The 21571-nt window shown below is 40.7% G+C and overlaps 1 protein-coding gene across 2 annotated transcripts; it reads left to right on the forward strand.

Annotated features, from left to right (window-relative positions):
• The first annotated feature begins 127 nt into the window (after positions 1-127).
• Positions 128-20918, forward strand: ppip2 (Proline-serine-threonine phosphatase-interacting protein 2). 2 transcript variants are annotated; one of them, XM_014124482.2, is made up of 15 exons: positions 128-379; positions 1283-1383; positions 9369-9443; positions 10321-10355; positions 10491-10597; positions 10869-10931; positions 14949-15047; positions 16654-16699; positions 16829-16908; positions 18163-18261; positions 18486-18537; positions 18782-18866; positions 19048-19079; positions 19240-19308; positions 19438-20918. In XM_014124482.2, exons 1-14 carry the CDS (start codon positions 347-349, stop codon positions 19299-19301), a joined length of 969 nt encoding a protein of 322 aa, XP_013979957.1. In that variant the 5' UTR covers positions 128-346; the 3' UTR covers positions 19302-19308; positions 19438-20918.
• Positions 20919-21571: the final 653 nt, after the last annotated feature.

The following is a 21571-nucleotide window of genomic DNA, read 5'->3' on the forward strand; positions in this document are numbered from 1 at the left end:
ATATATCTCGATTTCATCATATCTATTAAAAGCATATTTACAAGAGAATGGTATAAATACAGATAAAATAAGAACCAAGAGCCAATATAACATGAATTGGCAGACTCATAGAGGTCCTTCCTGCTCATCTGCATGTGACCACCAAGTGGCACCAAATCCAACAGAATCTATTGTGCTCGTAGGTCGGTAGGAGTCTCTCCCCGGTCGTCAGGACCCAGAGAAGGAGTTTAGTGCTCCGTTGCGGTATGAGTCGTAAACGCACCCTCCATTGAGAAGTTCGTCAGTCGCTCGCACGGTAACAAGCTGCGGAATTTGAAGAGTTCTACTGCCGTTATTCTTGTCTACAATGAGAGAACTTCACTTTAAGGATTGCTTTTGGGTGAGTACAAATGTGATTGCAGAGCTATTTGTTTTTAGAGATCTAAATATGATTTTCATGTAATACGTTTTGCAAATGTGTTCTTTCATTTATAAGGTTGTAAACAACATACGCCTACACAATAATGGAACAGGTCTAGCTATGTCTATTTGTTTCGTAATTTAACTTTTTTAGAATATTACATACTGCATGGATTTGGTTCTGGTCCTTTTGAAAACGTAATGTCTAGATGCAAATCAGAATGGCAGGGTTTAGGAGTATACCGCTACAGTGTAGGCTATATCAATGCAGGAAATGTAAAACTTGTAATGTATTTGAGGTTTAAAAAGTCTTCTGTAGTTGGTCATTTCATCTCATTTGATTTTACCATACGTAAACTGACAAACTGTCCATTAATTGTAATCCCCTTTATAATTCGCATATGCTCTTGCTGCAGGATTATTTTCCTGCTGTAGCGAACTGGCTCAAATTTAAATATTCTACATCTGTAGGCCTACTGTACCTCTCAAATCACATGTGGTTAAAATTATTATGTCATTCTCTCATGCAGACATACATTACAGGTAACTTCAACTGCAGTTTAGCACACAAAACACCAATTTATTCAGGCTCACAAAATACTTATATTGCTTCATTACTCTTTTCTTTATTGTTTCCATTGTTTGATGTCTTGTGTGCTGTAGCCTATTGGGGACCTTTTACATTATGGATAATTTTGGTTGGAGCACTTGGGGGTCTTCTCTCTGAATTTTTGGAATGAGTTGTTTCCTTTTTGATAGACTATTAAAAGGCAATGCAGTGAGGTGTATTGGGGTTGGAATGACTACTACTGGGAGGGTGTGAGAGGCACTCCATGGTGTTCCGTGATTATGTATTGCTTTTCCACATTCCCCAAATTGCCAGAACGGGGATTTCACCGACACTGGGGGTTATGACCGTATCATCCAGCACCTCAACAATGGCAAGAAGACATGCAAGGAGATAGAAGACTTCATGAAAGCCAGGTGAGAAATCATGTAAGATATCGTCCAATAGAAACCATGCATTGAATCCTCAGATTACACTGTTACAAATGAAGTGCTTTGTAACACTAACTAGTGCCCAACTGAACTGCCACCACCTTAAAGAAAATCTTCATTTTGCTGCTATTGAAACATGGTTGTGAGGGTACTGAAACATTCATCCTGAGGTGTTATGGAGTATGACGTGGCATGTTGTAGCACCACATAATCAAGAGTTGTGCAACACCTTGCCATGGCCTGGGAGCACTATCCCGGAAAAGGTTGAAATTATGGCGTTTCTAGTCCTATGTGGTAAAGAATTAGATTACATCTCTTTTGGTGTCGTTTCCTTTCTCTAAAACTTCTAAAACACTATTGTGGTGTTTCAAATCCTGTCTAGTAGGGTTGTGTGGTATCCAGATATTCATAAGGTTATACAGTCCTTCGCTCATACTGGGATTTAGAGTATTACTGGCTTAGTAAGTGGAGTCAAGAATGCAAAAAAGCCCATTAATCGTCTAGTACCAGAATGCTAACGAAATTAGCACAAGTAATTGCGAATTTCCTTGGAGGCTGATAGCTAAATATGCTAACAAGCACAAATGAAAGTAAACTAATTGCAAAGACAGTCAATCCAGCTCATAAAGTTATCAATATATAGGTAAGAGCTACCGAATGTTATTTTATGGTGAGTTTGGACATTTACAAGCGAATGTGAATGAGAGACATTGTGCAAATGAACAAACTTTTGACACATGCTTGTCTGAAGGAAGAACAGTACTGACTCTGAAGCAGCATGTGTACACACTGTACTCTGCTCAGAGCAGACAGGCCAAGAACGGAGAGGAGAAAAAACGCAAGGAAATCGAGCAGTGGCAGCTGTACAGATAACTCACCCAAAAGGCTTTGACTTCTCAAACAATTAAGAAAGCGAACACTATAAATTAGGGGTCGCATTAATGCAGAATTTTGCATATTTCACGAAAGATTTTTTTTGTTACTCATAAGAAATATCTTGCTGCGTTTTATAAACGAAGATCTAGAATGCTTCCTGTAATTTCTGCTCGGCATCAGACTAATTTTGTGCTTCAGTTGCACTTTCCACTCGGATGAGAATTCACAAACGGGCTTTCTGTCAGCAGACAGCGTTCTGACTAGGGTGACCACATTTAAAATACCCTAATGCGGGACAACGGGAAGATTTAGTGGGACATTTGCAGTATAGTGTAGCCTACACCTGAATATGTTTTTCACATACACAAAAATCTCCCTCCCGCTGCAACGAGCAAGCCTCCCACAAAATGTTGTGATCCATAAATGAGAGACTGGCAGTTTTATGACAATCTGGGAATATGTGGCCAAGGAAACATTTCTGGTTGGTCTTAGTTAGGGAGACTTTTAAAACGGGCTTGAGTGAAGTATCAGCAAATATGTTGAATGAGCAACTAATGAGCATTGAGGGTTTGATGAAATTATCTTATCATTCAGTCTAATATGGCTATTTACTTACTTTTTGAAGCTTTTCGTTAGATGCAGTTTTTGTAAGTACCGGTAGTTAACTGTCCTCTCCAAGTTTAGCTGGAATTTAGCCTAAAAGGATTTGACAAATGTGATTGGTTGACGATATGACATTGGTCTATGTTAATATCAGATCTCAACAATGATTGGAGAAGTATTTATCACCAGCATGTCACAATCACTGTCCTCGAACTCCCAGTCATAAATAAGCCAAGGCGCAGCGTGCCGGTAATTCCACATCCTTTATTTAGAAGTGAAACCGAACAAAACAATAAACAGAATAAACGTGACATTCTGGGGCTGCTCAAAGGCAGCTACCCAAAAACAAGATCCCACAACTCAAGGAGGGAAAAAGAGCTGCTTAAGTATGGTTCCCAATCAGAGACAACGATAGACAGCTGCCTCTGATTGGAAACCATACCTGGCCAAAACATAGAAATAAAATTCATAGAATGCCCACCCCATATCACACCCTGACCTAACTAAACAGAGAAAAACGTCTCTCTCAGATCAGGGCGTGACACAACACCACATCCTTATGATGTAATATCATGTCATAAGCGCAAAGTGACCACAAAAGAGAGGTTGGAATGTAAATTGTCATCGAATTAATAGGAAGTCTGAATGAAATACGGAACAAATCGACCTTTTGTCTAAATTAGTGGTGTTTTCATTTGTTGATAAAATGTGGCACATAATTGTTTTTGTTGCGGGACAAAGGGACAAAATGTGGGACTGTCCCACACAATCCGGGACATGTGGTCACCCTAGCTCTGACTGATGTGTAGCTACTTTTCTCCAATACTTTTCTCGGTGTAGCCAGCCTACTTTTCTCCGGTTAAAAACTTTTAAAATATACAAATGTATTGAAAAACTTCAAATAAATAGTTTAAACAGTATTGAAAAACAATCCAATGGCTATTTCCAAATACCTCAGTATACGGTATATACGATATACCACCTAAGCCTACTGTCTAGTGCAGAATTAGTTTCCAAATACTGTAAATGGTTATCCCTTTTCTAAGTGTTTATTCACTGCTCTTATATGGCATGTTGACAAACTCTACAGTAATTCCAAAAGGTCAAATGTACATTCCACTTTAACATAGGACACAAGATTGTTTTGTGAAAGAACAAATGAATACGTTAGTCCAGAACGATAATTAAATAGTACAAAATTACTTATTCAAGACATGATTCTGAAGCTTCAAATGTTTTATTTTCTTTGCAAACGATCAAATGACAACTTGAACAGGTCTTTCATATTTTTATATTCATAAAGACAGTTCAAAGATCTTCGAAGCTATTTATCATATTAATATTCTTCAGAAATATAGAATTATATTGTATATCAATGGGGAAAAAGACATGCAATGACTGCTTATGTGAGCAGTAGCACTTAAACAAACCTTGTACAAACCTTCAGCCCAGGGCTCAAGTCATCCATTACCTTAATGTCTCAGACCAGAGTCTTTCTGTTCAGATGATGGTACATGTCATGGAAAGTTGTTCACATGGATTGAATGACAGTAGAGTTGAGATGATGATATGATTGACAGCTGACAATTCAGTTGGCATTAGTTTGTGATTCTTGTCTTCACTGGCTTTGGTAAGGATCGTCAATCGGCGCTAAAGCAGTTAGCATCTATGAATGGGGTAGGCCAATGCTAGAGCAGGCTAAATTTGCTGTGGCTATTTACTGTAGCACATAACATGTGGGTCATACATCAAATAATAGACAAAGCTCATAAAGTTACCAGGCAAACAAGCCAGCAGTATTAACTGAAAAGCCTGCCTAAATTTAAAACAAGTGCACGAAAGATGCAAAACTGCAAACAATGACATGTGGCATCATGAAAACTGATCAATTCATCAAAATTGCTGTTCGACTTTGACTACTAAGCATTAGTGGCTGAAATTCTACACAAAACCCATGTTTTTATTGAGTGAATTACTTTTCTGTTTCCTTCCTTAATGTGATAACATTTTGTACTCACATTTTCATTGACACATACTTCCTTGGATTGTTATGGAGAGTTTAATCTGAGCATCTGGTGTGCTTTCACCTGAGTTCGTGAACGACCAACAAACATGGCAGTTTTTTTTACTCGACCATAGAGTTTGCTGGAGGGCACATCTTCCACGAATGCCCCCTCTCCACCTCCATGCCTCTAACTGGGAGAATTCTGAACAGTACGGCAGCACAATGTCTGTATCAGGACTCAGGATAAGACCCAGATGCAGACAGTTTGAATCACAGATGTTTAATAACAAAACAGAGGGCAGGCAATCTACAGGTCAAGGGCAGGCTGAGGTCAGTAATCCAGGGCCGAGTCAGTAAGGTACAGAACAGCAGGCAGGTTCAGGGTAGGCAGAGTCAGTAAGGTACAGAACAGCAGGCAGGCTCAGGGTAGGCAGAGGTCAGTAAACAAGCCAGAGTCAGTAAGGTACAGAATGGCAGGCAGGGTCAGGGCAGGCAGAATGATCAAAACCCGGAAGAACTAGAAAACAGGGACTAGAGAGAACAGGAGTATGTGAAAAAAAACACGCTGGTAGGCTTGACGAGACAAGATGAACTGGCAACAGACAAACAGAAAACACAGGTATAAATGCACAGGGGAAAATGGGCGACACCTGGTGGGGGGGTGGAGACAAGCACAAAACAGGTGAAACAGATCATGGTGTGAGAGTTTGAAGTTCACATTTTGCCTTTAATCTAAACCTTTGCCTTTAAATAGGGGGCCCAAGTTCATCATACGGTAAGTGACTGTGGTTGAGTGGGTAAAATCCAAAGAAATTGGAGGTTTGAGGGTTCAATTCCTGCTTCTGCCTTTCCAACTTTCACGCCATAATAAAGATGGAATTTCGCCCCCCCAAAAAAATCTTCCTAGGCCCTATTCAGACTTGAGATAAGTTGATTCAACATTACTTGAATCCATGTTTTATGGAGTCCATGCTAGGTCTACTTATCTCAAGTCTGAATCGGGCCACATGTGCTCAGTATAACAAGGGTGGTTCAGCACAACCGTTTATTCCTGAAGACTGGCTGAGAGCATTAAGACAGTGTTTTGACAAGCAGGACCTGGGTTCACATCCACCTCACATGAATACCAGTGATGAAGGCCCATTTTACACATTACTTCATGGTACCTCTGCTATAACTTAGATTGCCCTAAACATTTTGATTGTAACAATATTTATCATCTTACAATGGGTCCTAGCAAAGTAGCCTATAATTAGTGCCACGGTCTATCCTAGGAAAAGTATTCAGTTCCCAGTGTCTTCTTTAAAATGTTGATTAAAATATTGACTGAACATCATCAATCAAATATTGACTGAAAATCATCATCAATCAATATTTATGCTATAAACCATTTGCAATTTAAAACCATCAGATTGGATGCGAGACAGTCTGTCAAAACATACTTTTTATGTGTTGATGCTGCCTTTTACATGCACTGAAACATCAAAAAGTGTCACGGCTGTCGTAGGAATGAGCGGACCAAAGTGCAGCCTGTGTCGTTCCACATTTTATTTATACTGTGAAACTATGCAATGCATAAATAAACTGAATGACAAAACAACAAACCGTGACGCAGAGGTGAAACATACACTACTCAAAATGAATCTCCCACAAACCCAGGTGGGACAAACAGCAACTTAAATATGACCTCCAATTAGAGACAATGATGACCAGCTGCCTCTAATTGGAGATCATCTCAAACAAAGCCCAACATAGAAGTACAAAACTAGAACATAACAACATAGAAAAACTAAACTAGAAAAACCCCCTGTCACGCCCTGACCTACTCTACCATAGAAAATAACAACTTACTATGGTCAGGATGTGAAAAAAAGTGTTTTTACAACACTCACTTAAAACACAATTATTCAGATTAAAGAACCACTTCAGAGTACTTCCGTTTAGAAATTCAATCAGTGTATCATAACACTTGGGTCTACGTTTAAACACCCTCCGAACACCAGATATCAGCATAGGTGCACTACTTTTCACGGTTTTACGACACAATGGTGTTTGTTTTTTTTCTATTTTATCAACAGTGTACTACAGAGAATATACTATGAAAAAGAGACTATGAATGCTATCATTCTGTTATAGGTGACAGCGCCCACAGGTTCTGCTGCCATGTTGTTCTTGTTGTTGTTTGTTTATTTTCACTGAAAATCAGCAATGTTTTGTTGTGGGCCGACCTTTTCAAAGGGCATGAGGATTCGTTCCACGATACAGAAGTAAGATAAGAAAGTCATTTAAGTGGTAATGCCAGAGAAGCCGGTTTTGGAGGATATATTGGCACGTGTGTTGTTAGGCCCAAGATGAAGTGGTTCCAAGTAGAACTATTTGGGGTTCTAGGTGGAACCCTCTGTAGAGAAGGGTTCTACCTGCAACCACAAAGGGTTCTTCAAGGGGTTATCCTATGGGGATAGCCAAAGAACCCTTTAAGGTTCTAGATAGTACCTCGTTACTATGTAATACACCACAAGATTTGAAGGGGGAGAATTTCCTCCTAATCTAAATAGAAACCTTTCCTGACCAACTGTTACAGCATAGTTCATCAAAGTTCATATTATGAATAATTTCTATGTTTGATTTTATTGTCTCTGTAACGAGTGCCCTGAGAGTCGGGAAGCAAGTACAGGGAGTGAGTGTTTTAATAAATAAACAAACAAACAAAACAATTAACACGAAACGCAAACAACGCACCGACATGAAACAGAGTCAATAACACCTGAGGAAAGAACCAAGGGGAGAGACAGATATAGGGAAGATAATCAAGGAGGTGATGGAATCCAGGTGAGTGTCATGAGGCGCTGGTGCGCCTGACGATGGTGATAGATGTGCGGGATAATCAGCAGCCTGATGACCTAGAGGCCGGAGAGGGAGTATACGTGACAGTACCCCCTCCCCGACGTGCGGCTCCAGCCGCAGGACGCCGACAAAGGGGACGAACCCGAGGATCAGGAGTGGACCAGTCACCCCTGCTGAGGCGCGGGAGCCTGTTGAGCCAGCTGGGGCGCGGGAACCTGCCAGACTGGCTGAGGCAGGGGAGCCTGGCAATCTGGCTGAGGCATGAGAGCCTGACGAGCCGGTGGAAGCAGAGGAGCCTGACGAGCTGGCGGAGGCAGGGGAGCCTGACGAGCCGGTGGAGGCAGGGGAGCCTGACGAGCCGGCGGAGGCATGAGAGCCTGACGAGCCGGTGGAAGCAGAGGAGCCTGACGAGCCGGCGGAGGCAGGGGAGCCTGACGAGCCGGCGGAGGCAGGGGAGCCTGACGAGCCGGCGGAGGCAGGGGAGCCTGACGAGCCGGCGGAGGCAGGGGAGCCTGACGAGCCGGTGGAGGCAGGGGAGCCTGACGAGCTGGCGGAGGCAGGGGAGCCTGACGAGCTGGCGGAGGCAGGGGAACCTGTTGCGGCTCCCGGACCCGACGTTATTTACACTGACACACAAAAAACACTCCCTGACGTGTCCCGTGTTATAGGCTGACCACACTGTGAGCGTTGCAAAATACATTTTGAAATCTATGTTATTCAATTATTGCACCCACACTGCTCGCGCGCGTCAACGAGCGTCTGCGTTGCCAAAGGCTAAAATAGAACTCCTTTCTATTTCTCACCCAGATTGTGCTGTAAGTCCTGCCTCTCCCATCTCCTCATTGGTTTATAGAAGCAGGTACCCACTTGCCATCTCCTCATTGGTTAAACCCACATGGGTGATTGAAAGACGAACTGTTTTGCCGGTTTTCGTGGTAATGCTATGAAAGTGTAGATGCCAATCACCATATAAGTTCAAAGATGAAAAAGCCTGGAAGGAGGAGAGATGACTAGGAACGATTCGGTTGACCGTTTTATGTGTGGATTAATTGTTGGAGTAGAGGACCTTGTTCATTTCAGGTAAAATAACAACTCAATGTTTAGCTAGCAACAGCTATCAAATTAGCTAGCAACAGCAAGCTAGCTAAATAGGACAAATTAGCTAGCAAGTGCAAGCTAACTAGCTAAATTGCCATAAATGTTTAATGCTTTTCGACCTGTTCCCAAATTAATGTAATTGGTTCAGAGTTTGTTTTGATATTTTAATCTGCGTGTCGTGATCGTGTTTGGTGTAGGGGGACAAAATTAATTCCTTCTTTCTCCCTGGTATACTGTACTGTGTAATCATTAATCAAAGCACAATACAGACTGTGCAATCAGGACACAGCCCATTATAACACTGTCATATTGAAAGATATAAAGTGTGGTTTTGCAAATATATTGCAGTCATATGTAGGGAAAAAAAGCAGTTATGGTGAAAGTTGTCTATATTTAAATTTTCTTTATCTCATGGACACCTTCTGTGGTGCAAATCTTCACACTATAGCCGAATGTTCTCTCATGCACATATTGTAGATAACATTTGTGAACGGTTTACCTTGTTGAATGCACCTCTGAAGAGATGTGTTTGGTCATCTTTCAGAGCATCCATAGAGGAGAAGTATGCCAAAGAGCTACTGGGCCTCTCCAAGAAGATGTGTGGGTGCAATGAGATGAAGTAAGTCAGTCTGTTGTTGCCGATGTTATTCATGCTCTAGTCGATATTGCTTGCCATCAGTCAGACACTGTAAAAATGTATACAGACATAATTTGAAAGGCCTGCTATTGAAGGTAGAGATGCCCTTGTAATGGGCTTTGTTGAAGCCCTTAAAAGCATCACATAACATGTTTAATAGCCTTGTTATTACCCTGGTGCCAGTCTGTCTCAAACAAGACAAGTAAATGCAAACTTACAGTGAATTCAGAAAGTTTTCAGACGCCTTTTTCCACAATAAAGCCTTTATTCTAAAAATGGATTAAATATTTGTTTTCCTCGTCAATCTATAGACAATACCCGATAATGACGAAGCAAAAACAGTTATAATTTTTTTTTTTTTTTTAATGTTTGGGTTGTTGATATTGCCTGGCATGCAGCCTTCAGATGGCACACTAGAAGGCTGTGGATCTGCCCACTGACAGCACTGTCTGAAGTTGACCAAACCCATTTTTTGGCGCGTTGTAAGATGGTCTGCACGCTTCAACGGCTCATTGACCATGCAGCACTACACAGCGAGATAAAAGTATGCATTAATGCATGAGCGTTATTAGTGCATTTGTGTTACACGATTGAATTACTGTTGGGGCCTTTTTCTGTTGAGAAGGATTCTGCCAGTGGTTTGAGTGTCCATCCTGTTTCAGTTTGGTCACATGCTTCAAATGGTTTTGTGGTTAAGGCCTTTTCCGGTAAGGTGGGAGGGGGAAGGGGGGAGGGGATCTTAAACCGATTCATCAAACAGCTAATTTTCTTCATTCTTAATGATTCTTTGTTATGTGAGGTCAGGTTGTTTTGCATAAATTACATTTCATCATTTTACGTTATTTGTGTGTTTGTTTAGCACACTGAAGAGATCGCTGGATGTGTTCAAACTGCGTAAGTGTTGCAGTCACAACAATGTGCCTGATGATATACGATGATGACCGTGCTATGAGTTGGTATTTCCATGTGATGTGTGTTGTGTCGTCCACATAATTGACTCATTCACTCAAACCCTCTTTTACAACATAGAGACTGAACATGTGAGTTTGTCACACCTACAACTGGCACAAACAATGAGGGATGAGGCAAAAAAACTGGAGGACTTCAGGGAGAGACAGAAAGAGACAAGGAAAAAGGTACCGTTGCATTCTATCAACTACTTAAACCCCTGAAATAAATGTAGGACATTTTTTAAATCTTTCATTACTTATAGACCTAATAATGCATTGCTAATACAGTGCACTCTGCTTAATAGTGAATGCGTTTATAGTGATCAACCACTTATAACTGCTTATATCAAAGCGTCCTGCATGGATGTGATAATGCACACTGTAATTGCAAATCATGGATATATCATCTCTATTGTCTTGGGTACCATATAATATCTTTGACACTTCTTATTTGCAGGCAGAACAACAGATGGATGTCCTACACAAACAGAGGGCCACACAGTTCAAGAAAACCATGGAGGTAAGCTGGAAAACTTTCCTATATTATTAATCAAACCACCAGTTATCATCCCATCTGTTATCTAAAGTCATGTCTAGTTTCAGTCATCATGTTACCAAAATGTGAAACAAGTAATCCTTCCTCTAAAAAGTGGGAAATTCATCAACAGCCATGAGAAGTTAATAAGGGGGGGATCCTCTCAAATAAATAGGAAGTTACATTATATGTACTGGGGCATCTCGAATGAATGGGAAGTTATTATAAGTTAGTACATTTTATTATTACATACAGTGCCTTCAGAAAGTATTCACACCCCTCGACTTGTTCCACATGTTGTTGTGTTACAGCCTGAATTTAAAATGGATTAAACTGAGATTTTTTTTGTCACTGGCCTACACACAATACCCCATAGTGTCTTGCGATGGAGGATACCACTCTCATCCAAGTTGAGCTTGTCTCACTCTTGAAGAAGACATCTGCTTTTCATGTTGAATGTTTTCAGTTCTTGCCCTTTTGGTTTTGAACTTGACAGTTTGTGTTCCATCACTGGGTCGATACTCTCACCTTCTCTTTGTGCCTGTCGGTATCTCTGCTTTTGAGAAAGGCGTGATGGATCTGGTTTCTGTTGTTGCTGCATACACAGCGGAGACTGCCATTGACCAGGATATGTTTGAGTTGCTCCTAATGAGTCCGATTTCAACTCCTCTGAACATTCTCTCATCAGTGTTTCGATGTCTATTGGCATTCTGGACAAACTGTCAGCGCCAATGTTCTCTTTGCCTGGACAATATCTGATAGTGAAATGGAAATTGGCGAGTTCTGCAACCCATCTGCACTCTGTTGCGTTCAGCTTGGCGGTCGATCAGATGTAGGTAAGGGGATTGTTGTCACTCTAGGCTGTAAAGGTCGGTGCATAGTACAAGTAGTCGCGGAACTTTACTGTGATTGACCAGTACAGGGCTAGAAACTCACATTTTCCTGAGTGGAGATGGTAGTTTTTCTCAGGTGCAGTCAAGGTCTGAGATGCATAGGCTATCATACTCAGTTTTTTGTCTTGTTTCTGATACAACACAGCTCCTTAACCTTTGTTTGACACGTCTGTGTGAAGGATAAACGGCTTTGAGAAGTCTGGGAAACCGTGTACAGGAGGCTGTACTAAGCGATCTATCAGCCGCTCCGTTAACTGTTGATGCGTATCTGTCCACGTCATTGATTTGTGAGAGTGAAATCCCCTTGTTTTCCCCTTTGTCTGCCATTTTTTTGCTTTGCGTGTACCTGTAACTTCTTCAGGAGACATTGTGAGCAGGTTGTAGAGCGGGCTAGCAATGCGTGAGAAGTCTTTGATGTATTGCCTATAGTAGCTCAGCAGCCCCATGGTTCCTCTGAGCCCTTCTACTGTACTTGGTCTTTTGTCCTTCAGAGCTCTGACTGCTGCAGTATCAGCAGGATCGATTTTGCTTCCCTTGGCAGACACTATTCTCCCTAAAGAGCGATCCCTCCGCTGTGAATATCTCACACTTTCTGGGCTTCAGCTTTATCCCATATTCTCTTAGGCTCTGTAGTACTTTTCGAAATATGTTGATATGGTTCTCAAAGGTCTTGCTGAAGACAAGGGTGTCGTCCAGATACAGGATACAGATCTCATCTTTCAAGCCATCCAAACATTCCTCCATACAGCGCTGGAAGGCTGCTGGTGCATTCATGAGTCCAAACGGAATCCGAACCCACTCATACAATCCCCAGGGGGTCACAAAGGCTGTCATGGGCTTGCTTTCCTTTGCAATGAACCCTTGGTGATATGCTTTTCCCTGATCCAAGAGTGAAAATCAGGAATGTCCTCCAAGGCTGTCCATGATATCCTGTACTCTGGGTATTGGCTGGCGGTCAGGGTGAGTCTTCCTGTTCAGCTCCCTGTAGTCTATGCACAGTTGTAAGCTACCGTCCTTTTTCCTTACACATACGACTGGGGAAGAGTAAGGAGAGTTGGACTTCTCCACCCAACCCTGTGCTATCAGGTCATGCAAGTAGTCTTTCATCTCTCTTTATAATGGCTTCGGCACAGACAGGTAGGTTCGTGCAACAGGATCACTGTAATTTAATTAAATGCGTAGATTCAGATTGTCATTGCAGCCGATGTCACTGTCTGATTTGGAAAATGAGCTTGATTCCTCTCTCAATAGTTGGTGAATGATTTGTTGCTGCTGTGTGTTGAGGTGGCTCAGATCAACAGGAAGATCCCATAAGTCTTCAGTATTTTCACTCTGTTTGAACTCTGTTGACAATGGGGGATGGGGGGGGGGGTTGATTACAGTTTTCCAGCATGGTGGCGGGATAGACTGACTTTACAGTTGCCCTGTTAACATGATGTCGTGGTCTGTGACGTTCTGAACATCAATGAAGACATGTGGAGATGCGTCTTTTCTTAGCTTTACTAGAGTCTCACAGAAGTCATTCTGCCCACTGAGGGTTTACAGCAGGCTCAAAGATCAGTGTGGTGTCCTCTTTAACAGGCTTTGTCTGCACTCGACATTGAACCTGAACAGAGGTGCCTTTTGGTATGTCGATCTTCTCTTTTGTGGTTTTCACCAGGTACTTGTATGACGATGCAGCACTCGCTAGCGCCAACTCTATTAACGGCTGGACGTTGTTTTTCATTAGACTAGGAAAGGCCATTCTCACCGTCTCATTTAACTGTTTTGTGCATGTGCCTGCTGACTGTTCACTGTTGTTGATGATTTGCTCAATCACGTTTAAAGCCCTTCATCGCGAGCGCTGGGATGTCGCCTCTGATGCCAGTTTGAAAGTCACTTCTATCCAACTTACATAAGGCATATTCATTCCATTGGCAGCTATCATCTGCAGTGAGTCAGGTGAGTCAATTATATCTGAAACATTTCTCGGCGTAACACCAGGTAGGTTTTCATCTTTCCACAGTTCATCAATGATACACACCTGAGACCCAGTGTCCCACAAGGCTTGAGTTCTCTGACCCTGTAGACAGCGTTCAACAAGGCACTGTTTTCCTACTAAGGCAGTTACAGTAGAAGGTGGGTTTACCTTAGCAGAAGTATTATTTTGTTACATTCGTCTCCGTGTGCAGTATTTTCGGTGTTCAGCCCAGTGTTCATTTTGCCATTCTCTCGAACAGTAGAGTGCTTTCTTACAGGATGAGCACTGTTTCAGTGCATGGCCCTTTTCTCTCATTCCACAGGTTGTACAGTGTTGGGACGTGTCTGTGTGACTGATTACTCCCTGTTCCACAGGGGCAACCTGTCTTCGTTTTATAGGAACCTCTTTGGTTGGCCTTGTTTTTCTAAACCGACAACCTGCCAGGAAGTGGTCGCTGCTCCCACATCTGTAGCAGTGCTGGCAGTACTCCTCTGATCTGCTCTGATGACAGTGGAAGCACCTTCTCATACGGACACGGTTTGGGGTTGCATAGTATCGCTGTGGTGCATATCTCTGCTGGAACTGTGCTGTTTTCTCACCCTTGGTTTGTATCTCGGCTGGGATACTTTACCTGTGGTTCATATCGCTGTTGATGTAACTGGACGGTTTCTCTCATCCGTCTTAGACCACGAGCTGGCCAGTGCTGCTGCGTGGGGCCTTGTGCTTTATAATGCGTTGTCGTGTTATCCTGTTCTCTGCTTGGTGGTGGGGAATATTGCTGCGGTATGAACACAGGTTGTTAAATGGGTTCTATGATTTGTGAGACTTCAGCACTCAAGTTCTTTAACACCATCATATCAGACCTCAGTTATTTTTTGTCCTAAGGTAGCAGCAATTGACAGAACCAACACTGTGGTCGTTGACTTCAAACAAATGACATGAATGTTTTAGAGACTTTCATGTTATCAGTCATTCAGTGAAGAATAGCATAGTCAGTCAAGCGTTTTCACACATTCACACGTGTAACCCCACTTCCCCTGTTATTTCACGAAAAAAAAAATGTATGAAATGTATGCATTGTAAGTCGCTCTGGATAAGAGCGTCTGCTAAATGACTAAAATGTAAATATAATTCCATGTTGTTAACCAGTCAAAGAAGACATATGAGCAAAAGTGTCGAGACAAAGAGGAAGCAGAACAGAACATGAACCGAAATGCAAGCACCAGTAACGCCAAGCAGCAGGAAAAGGTAAGCTTCAGAGAAACGGACCACACATTGTCCCAGAGGCAAAGTTTCAAACCCTGACTGCACCACTTTCCATTATATGTCCTTCTCCTCTATCTCCCCCATCATAACTTATTCACTGTATTAAAAAAACAACAACAAAAAAACATGAAAGTGACAGTTGTCGTAGGAAGGAGCGGACCAAAGTGCAGCGTGTGTGTCGTTCCACATTTGATTTTCACTGTGAAACTTTGCAATACATACACAATAAACTGAACGAACAAAAACAACAAACCGTGACGCAGAGTAGACACATACACTAACTCAGAAACAATCTCCCACAAACCCAGGTGGAAAAGAAAACCTACTTATGTATGATCTCCAATTAGAAACAACGAGGACCAGCTGCCTCTAATTGGAGATCATCCCAAACAAAACCCAACAGAGAAATACAAAACTAGAACCTGACAACATAGAAAAACTCCCCTGTCACGCCCTGACCTACTCTACCATAGAAAATAACAGCTTTCTAAGGTCAGGACGTGACAGACAGTGCAGTCAAAATTGTGGTTTTCCTGTTTTTTTTTAAACAATTTTTCAACACTATGGGGTCGAAATAACACTAAAATTGTGAAAATAATGATCATGCTCTTAGTGCTTTTTGAAAGAAAAAAAAACATTTGAAATTTCAGCCTCCACAGGTGGGATGGAATTTTTGTCCCACAGCATGTCATCACAATCTGATCTGATTATTCTGACCAATGAGCAGTCATTTTTTATTTGCATTTATACCAATGCATTGTTGAATACTCGTTTGTGATTGGCTTGAAGGGCATTCTAGACCGTGCATTATTTTCCTATAACGCACGGTATATCAACACGGTAGAATTCAATGGCTGTATTTAATTCTTACATGTTCTATGTTTGGACTGCTTTTGAAAGCTAAAGTCAAATTAAAAAACCTTATTGGCATTGTTTAATACGATTCGTCATTCATTATTTTCCATAGAACGCATAGCCCCACATTAATTATCCCTTACATGTATCCTCCTACTTTGAAGGGATAAGTGGGGTAGGCTCTAGTCTAGAGTCTAGACGATCCTATCCTCCAAACAGGGCTCGGTATGTAAATATATTGTATTTACATTTGTATCAACACTCCCACACAATCAGACTGAGCATTTCAATGCCAAAAGGAGGCTCAGGGAAATAAATGATAAAAAGTATATTTTGTGTTATTTTCATGAAATAAATACACACAGGGATTTATTAGACATATAGTGATGATTTAAACATGTCATTGAAAAGACTGCTTGGGGGCTTTAAAAATAAACAAAAACGCTAGTGACACTAAATTAGCTGAGTGAGCTATGAGAATCTTTTGAGCTAAGGAAACAGCAGGCCTATTTTGACCACAGGAATTAGACCACAAGAATTAGGCCTACATTGACCACAGGATGAACAAGGCTATCTATCTTGTACTGTTTATGAAGTGGACATTTTTCAAAAAGACGTCGTACTTTTACTGTATACTTAAACAAAAATAACTAAAGTAACGACCTGAACACAAGGAAGGGTTACATAAAGTACCGAATATGTCCTCAGTGTTTTTCTTCTTTATCACTTTCAGCTATTTGCAAGAACAAATCAAGCAAAAATGAATGCAGAGGTAGCTGGTAAGAATGACAACCTATTATCCTTTTGGCTCGTATCCACCATAAACAGGGAAAACCACAAATCATCATCTAGGTTATGCACTGATAGTATGGTCTCCAAAGATGTATATTCTCTGATTGGAATCCCAGACAGGCTATACATGCAGAATGTGACTGCGCTGGAGAAAATCAGGGAGGACTGGCAGAAAGAGCATGTCAAAGCATGTGAGGTAAGGGCCAGAAAGCATCATAGTATTTTGTTGGTTTGTTAGTTAAATACTGTATTACTTGTATATTATTTGTAATATTTTTACTATGCCGGACAAGAAGGAAACCGCTCAGGGATTTCACCATGAGGCCAATGGCAACAGTTACAGAGTTTATTGACTGTGATAGGAGAAAACTGAGGATGGATCAACAACATTGTAGTTACTCCACAATACTAACCTAATTGACTGAGGGGAAAAAAGGAAGCCTGTACAGCAGTGTTTCCTAAACTCGGCCCTAACTCTACACAGCTGATTCAAATTATCAATGCTTAATGATTAGATGATTATTTGAATCAGCTGTATAGTGCTAGGGCAAAAATCAAAACGTGCAACCCTTGGAGTCCCAAGGACCGAGTTTGGGAAACCCTGCTGTACAGAATAAAAAGTTTCCAAAACATGTATCCTCTTTATAACAAGGCACTAAAGTAATACTGCAAAAAAATGTGGTTATGCAATTCACTTTTTGTTCTGAATACAAAGTGTTATGTTTGGGGAAAATCCAATACAACACAGTACTGAGTACCACTCTATATTTTCAAGCATAGTGGTGGCTGCATCATGTTATGGGTACGCTTGTAATCTTTAAGGACTGGGGAGTTTTTCAGGATAAAAATGAAATGGAATGGAGCTAAGCACAGGCAAAATCCTAGAGGAAAACCTGGTTCAGTCTGCTTTCCACCAGACACTGGGAGATGAATTCCCCTTCTAGCAGGACAATAACCTAAAACACAAGGCCAAATCTACACTGGAGTTGCTTACCAAGAAGATGAGTTACAGTTTTGACTTAAATCTACCTGAAAATGTATGGCAAGACCTGAAAATGGTTGTCTAGCAATGATCAACAACCAATTTGACCGTGCTTGAAGAATTTTTTAAAGAATAATGGGCAAATGTTGAACAATCCAGGTGTGGAAAGCTCTTAGAGACTTACCCAGAAAGACTCACTGCTGTAATCGCTGCCAAAGGGGCTTCTACCAAGTATTGTCTCAGGCTTGTAAATACTTATGTAAACGAGATATTTATGTATTTTATTTTCAATAAATTTGCTAACATTTATAAAAACATGTTTACACTTTGTCGTTAGGGGTATTGCGTGTAGATCGGTGAGAAAAAACATATTTAATCCATCTTGAATTCAGGCTGGAACAACAAAACGTGGGGGAATGAATACTTTTTGAAGTCACTGTATATCATTTAGTGCTCTGTTACATCCAGGTATTTGAGAAGCAGGAAGTTGAGAGGATCAACACTCTAAGGAACATGGTGTGGACTCATCTCAACCAGCTCTCCCAGCAGTGTGTCACCAGCGATGAGGTAAAGTCACACTTCAAATGCTTTATTTCCTAGCGACTCATCAAGATGCAATCTGCAGTAGTTACTGGTATTCAATGTTAATTTTTTAGTAAATGATACCCAAAGAATAGCATGAAGGATTGTGGCTGTAAGTGACCTTCCATATTGCTTGTTTCTAACTTGTTTGTCTGCGTGTTCAGCTATATGAGGAAGTGAGGAAGTCTCTTGAACATTGTGACATACAGGAGGACATTGAACACTTTGTGAACCTCAGACGGACTGGGGACAAACCACCAGGTACAGTTCCTCACTCTTCACAGATTGCATTTGTCATCCAAAGAAAACAACAGGCACATACAATACATTATAGGTCATCCAAGGGCTACAATGAAAATCAGACTTTTTTTGTGTCATCCTTGATGCTTTTATGTAGGCATTAGCCTTGTTATGTGTGTCCGGGTCCCCCTCCTTGACAGTCTAGTTGTTTATTGTAGTTGTACTCACTACTCACCCCCTGACCTGCTCTGTCCTCACTTCTCAGCTCCTATTCTGTATGAGAACTTCTACAGCAGTCAGAGGGTCCCCGTAGCACCATCAGCCACCCAAATAGCTCCATCTATCACCAGGTGAGAGCGATTTTATCAATAAATGTTTTTTTTGGAGGGGGGGGACCAATAATATATTGAAAGGGGAACAACACACACACAGCAGATGATGATTTTCCCCTTTACCACAAAAATATTATTTTTCATAATAATTTTCATCATGTCGTGTCGATTTCTATTTTGTCTGTTTTGTGAAAATCAGGAGACCATTGCCTAATCCAACCAATACCAGAGGTATATGTTAAAAACTTACTGAGATATATAGATATTATGACAAAGTTGTCAGATATAATCCATCATTGAAAATATTAATAAACTGTTCTTTGTTTTCCTTTTAATGACATGCCACTGTCTGTTTGTTTATTTATTTGTGTTTTGACTTCCTCTGCTGTAGGTGATTTGATCAACTCAACTGCATTAGATCCAGATCGAGCCTACAGTGTCATACAATACTAGCACACTGGTAAGTAGTGTATTCTTCAGTATTACAGCTTCGGTCAAATGACCATTGCCATCACATTAAGTTGGAGCCCACCTAAAACCATGGTTTTATTATTATTTGTATTTTTAATTTTTTACTATTCATTTCCAGTTATCTATGGATATTGATATTGACTGCCTGGTGGAATGCTGAGTGTGGATCCCTTCAATGATGGATATAAAGAGTGGACTTTGTGCTTTGTGCATTCAACAGTGACACCTGACAAACTAATTAAGAAATACCACCAACGCTGACGTTAGTACAGCATGTTTGATTATGTCATCATTGTGGTTTTATAGCTGTGTTATAAACAGTAAGATTAAGTGTCATAGCTCATATACAATATATATCAATTGGTAATATATTTCGTTTTGTACAGTCTAAACCAGGAAATATTGTTAAAGCAAAAATAAAAGTAATCACTTTATTTGTTATTATTTTTAATTTTTTTATTGGCCCATCCACCACCTCCCCTCTTCGGAGGACCAAAATAATTGGACCAAAATAAAGCTTAAATGTACATCTACTGTACACACATCTTTCATACATGGCACATCTCTCTTTCTTTTCTTCACAGTAGTTACATAGTTGACATACATCACATTTGGATAGAAGGTACCCAAACGCATACGGTATACATTATATATTGTGTTTTTAGTCATAAATATTATAGAACATGAGCTTTTAAACATGAGCTTTAAACCCACCCCTCAGCTACTCTCAGTCCATCCCAGCTATTTCCATAAATTGCCCTCTTATGATTTCCATGTGCCATATATTTTTCAACTGTGCTGTGATGTTTCACAAAGGTTCAGAATTTTCTAATCGCATAGTATCTACAGATTGTAAGTTAAAGATGAATATTTTTACTAAAAGTATTATGTTGTTGATAGATTTACTATTGATTTCCAAATCTCCCAACAGTGCTATTTGTAGGGTTAATTTGAGGTAAATGTTGAGATTTTTCTGCCATTCCTGAACCTGTGACCAGAAACAAGCTACACAGGGGCAATACTAGAATAAGTGATCTAATGATTCTGTCTCTTCGAAGCAAACTCTGCAGAGCTGAGATGGTTGTAGGCCCCATAGACATAACATTCTGTTGGTGGCAAGAATTTTGTACAATAATGGAATTGGAATAATTGGAAAAATGTTTGAATCAAGCGTTGTTTTTTTGTATCTGTTGGAATTGGCACATTGAAAATCTCTTCTCAACTATTTTGGAACCTGTATGGGGCTGCTGTCAACATTTTGGTCCTCAAATGAAACAGGAATATTTTTATATTTATGAGGATTGTTTTGGCCAATTTTGGTCTTTAATAAAGGGCAAACAAAACAATTTCCCGAATGTGTGTGTAGGAATCTTGAATGATGATCATACTCTTGTTTGAATAACCTGCTACTACTATTGTACTGACATTATTGACATGTTTGATTGACATGATGAGCAGGGACACTCCCCTACGAGGGCATATACAGTAGGTGCCTCCCACACATTTCCTGCTCAAGGCTCTGATGAAGGCGATTCATGACGAAATGTTAGCTTATTTTTTGTTTGTTTCATCAATAAATCTATATGATTTACGCAAAAACAGAGTGCTCCTTTTTCTTTATTCTCCCGGATAGTCACCAGTTGAAGTATACTGGTGTAAGGAATGTTTTTTGGAAGTTCCCTACCTTCTTCCACTTGCCTCCTTAATTTTTTGCAGTAATGCTGCAATCAGTTGGTTGTAATTTTGGATGGCGCAAACATTTTTGTTAGCTGCATATGTGAAATAACTCCACCTTTCCTATTCATAATATAATTACCGTAAATTCCTGACTATAAGCCGCAACTTTTTTCCCAGGCTTTGAACCTCGCGGCTTAAACAATGACGCGGCTAATATATGGATTTTTCCCGCTTTCAAATTTTTTTTTTCTCCAAAAAATACACATTCTGTGACGTGCTCAGTTTTTTGGCGGCATGAAGCTTTCATTAGACCAATGAAATTGCCGAACGGGTTAAGGTCAAACAACTTTTTTGTTTACTGTTTAGATTAAATCGAGCGCTCTCAAACTTCCCATCATTCTGATTACGGTAGTCATTTTGTCACCCTTATCATGGGAAAGACACGGAGAAATGCATATGATGCAGCTTTCAAGTTGAAGGCGATTGATCTGGCTGTTGGAAAAGGAAATAGAGCTGCTGCACGGGAGCTTGGTCTTAATGAGTCGATGATAAGACATTGGAAACAGCAGCGTGAG

This window comes from Salmo salar, chromosome ssa01, assembly GCF_905237065.1.
Source record: "Salmo salar chromosome ssa01, Ssal_v3.1, whole genome shotgun sequence".
Classification (NCBI taxonomy): domain Eukaryota; kingdom Metazoa; phylum Chordata; class Actinopteri; order Salmoniformes; family Salmonidae; genus Salmo; species Salmo salar.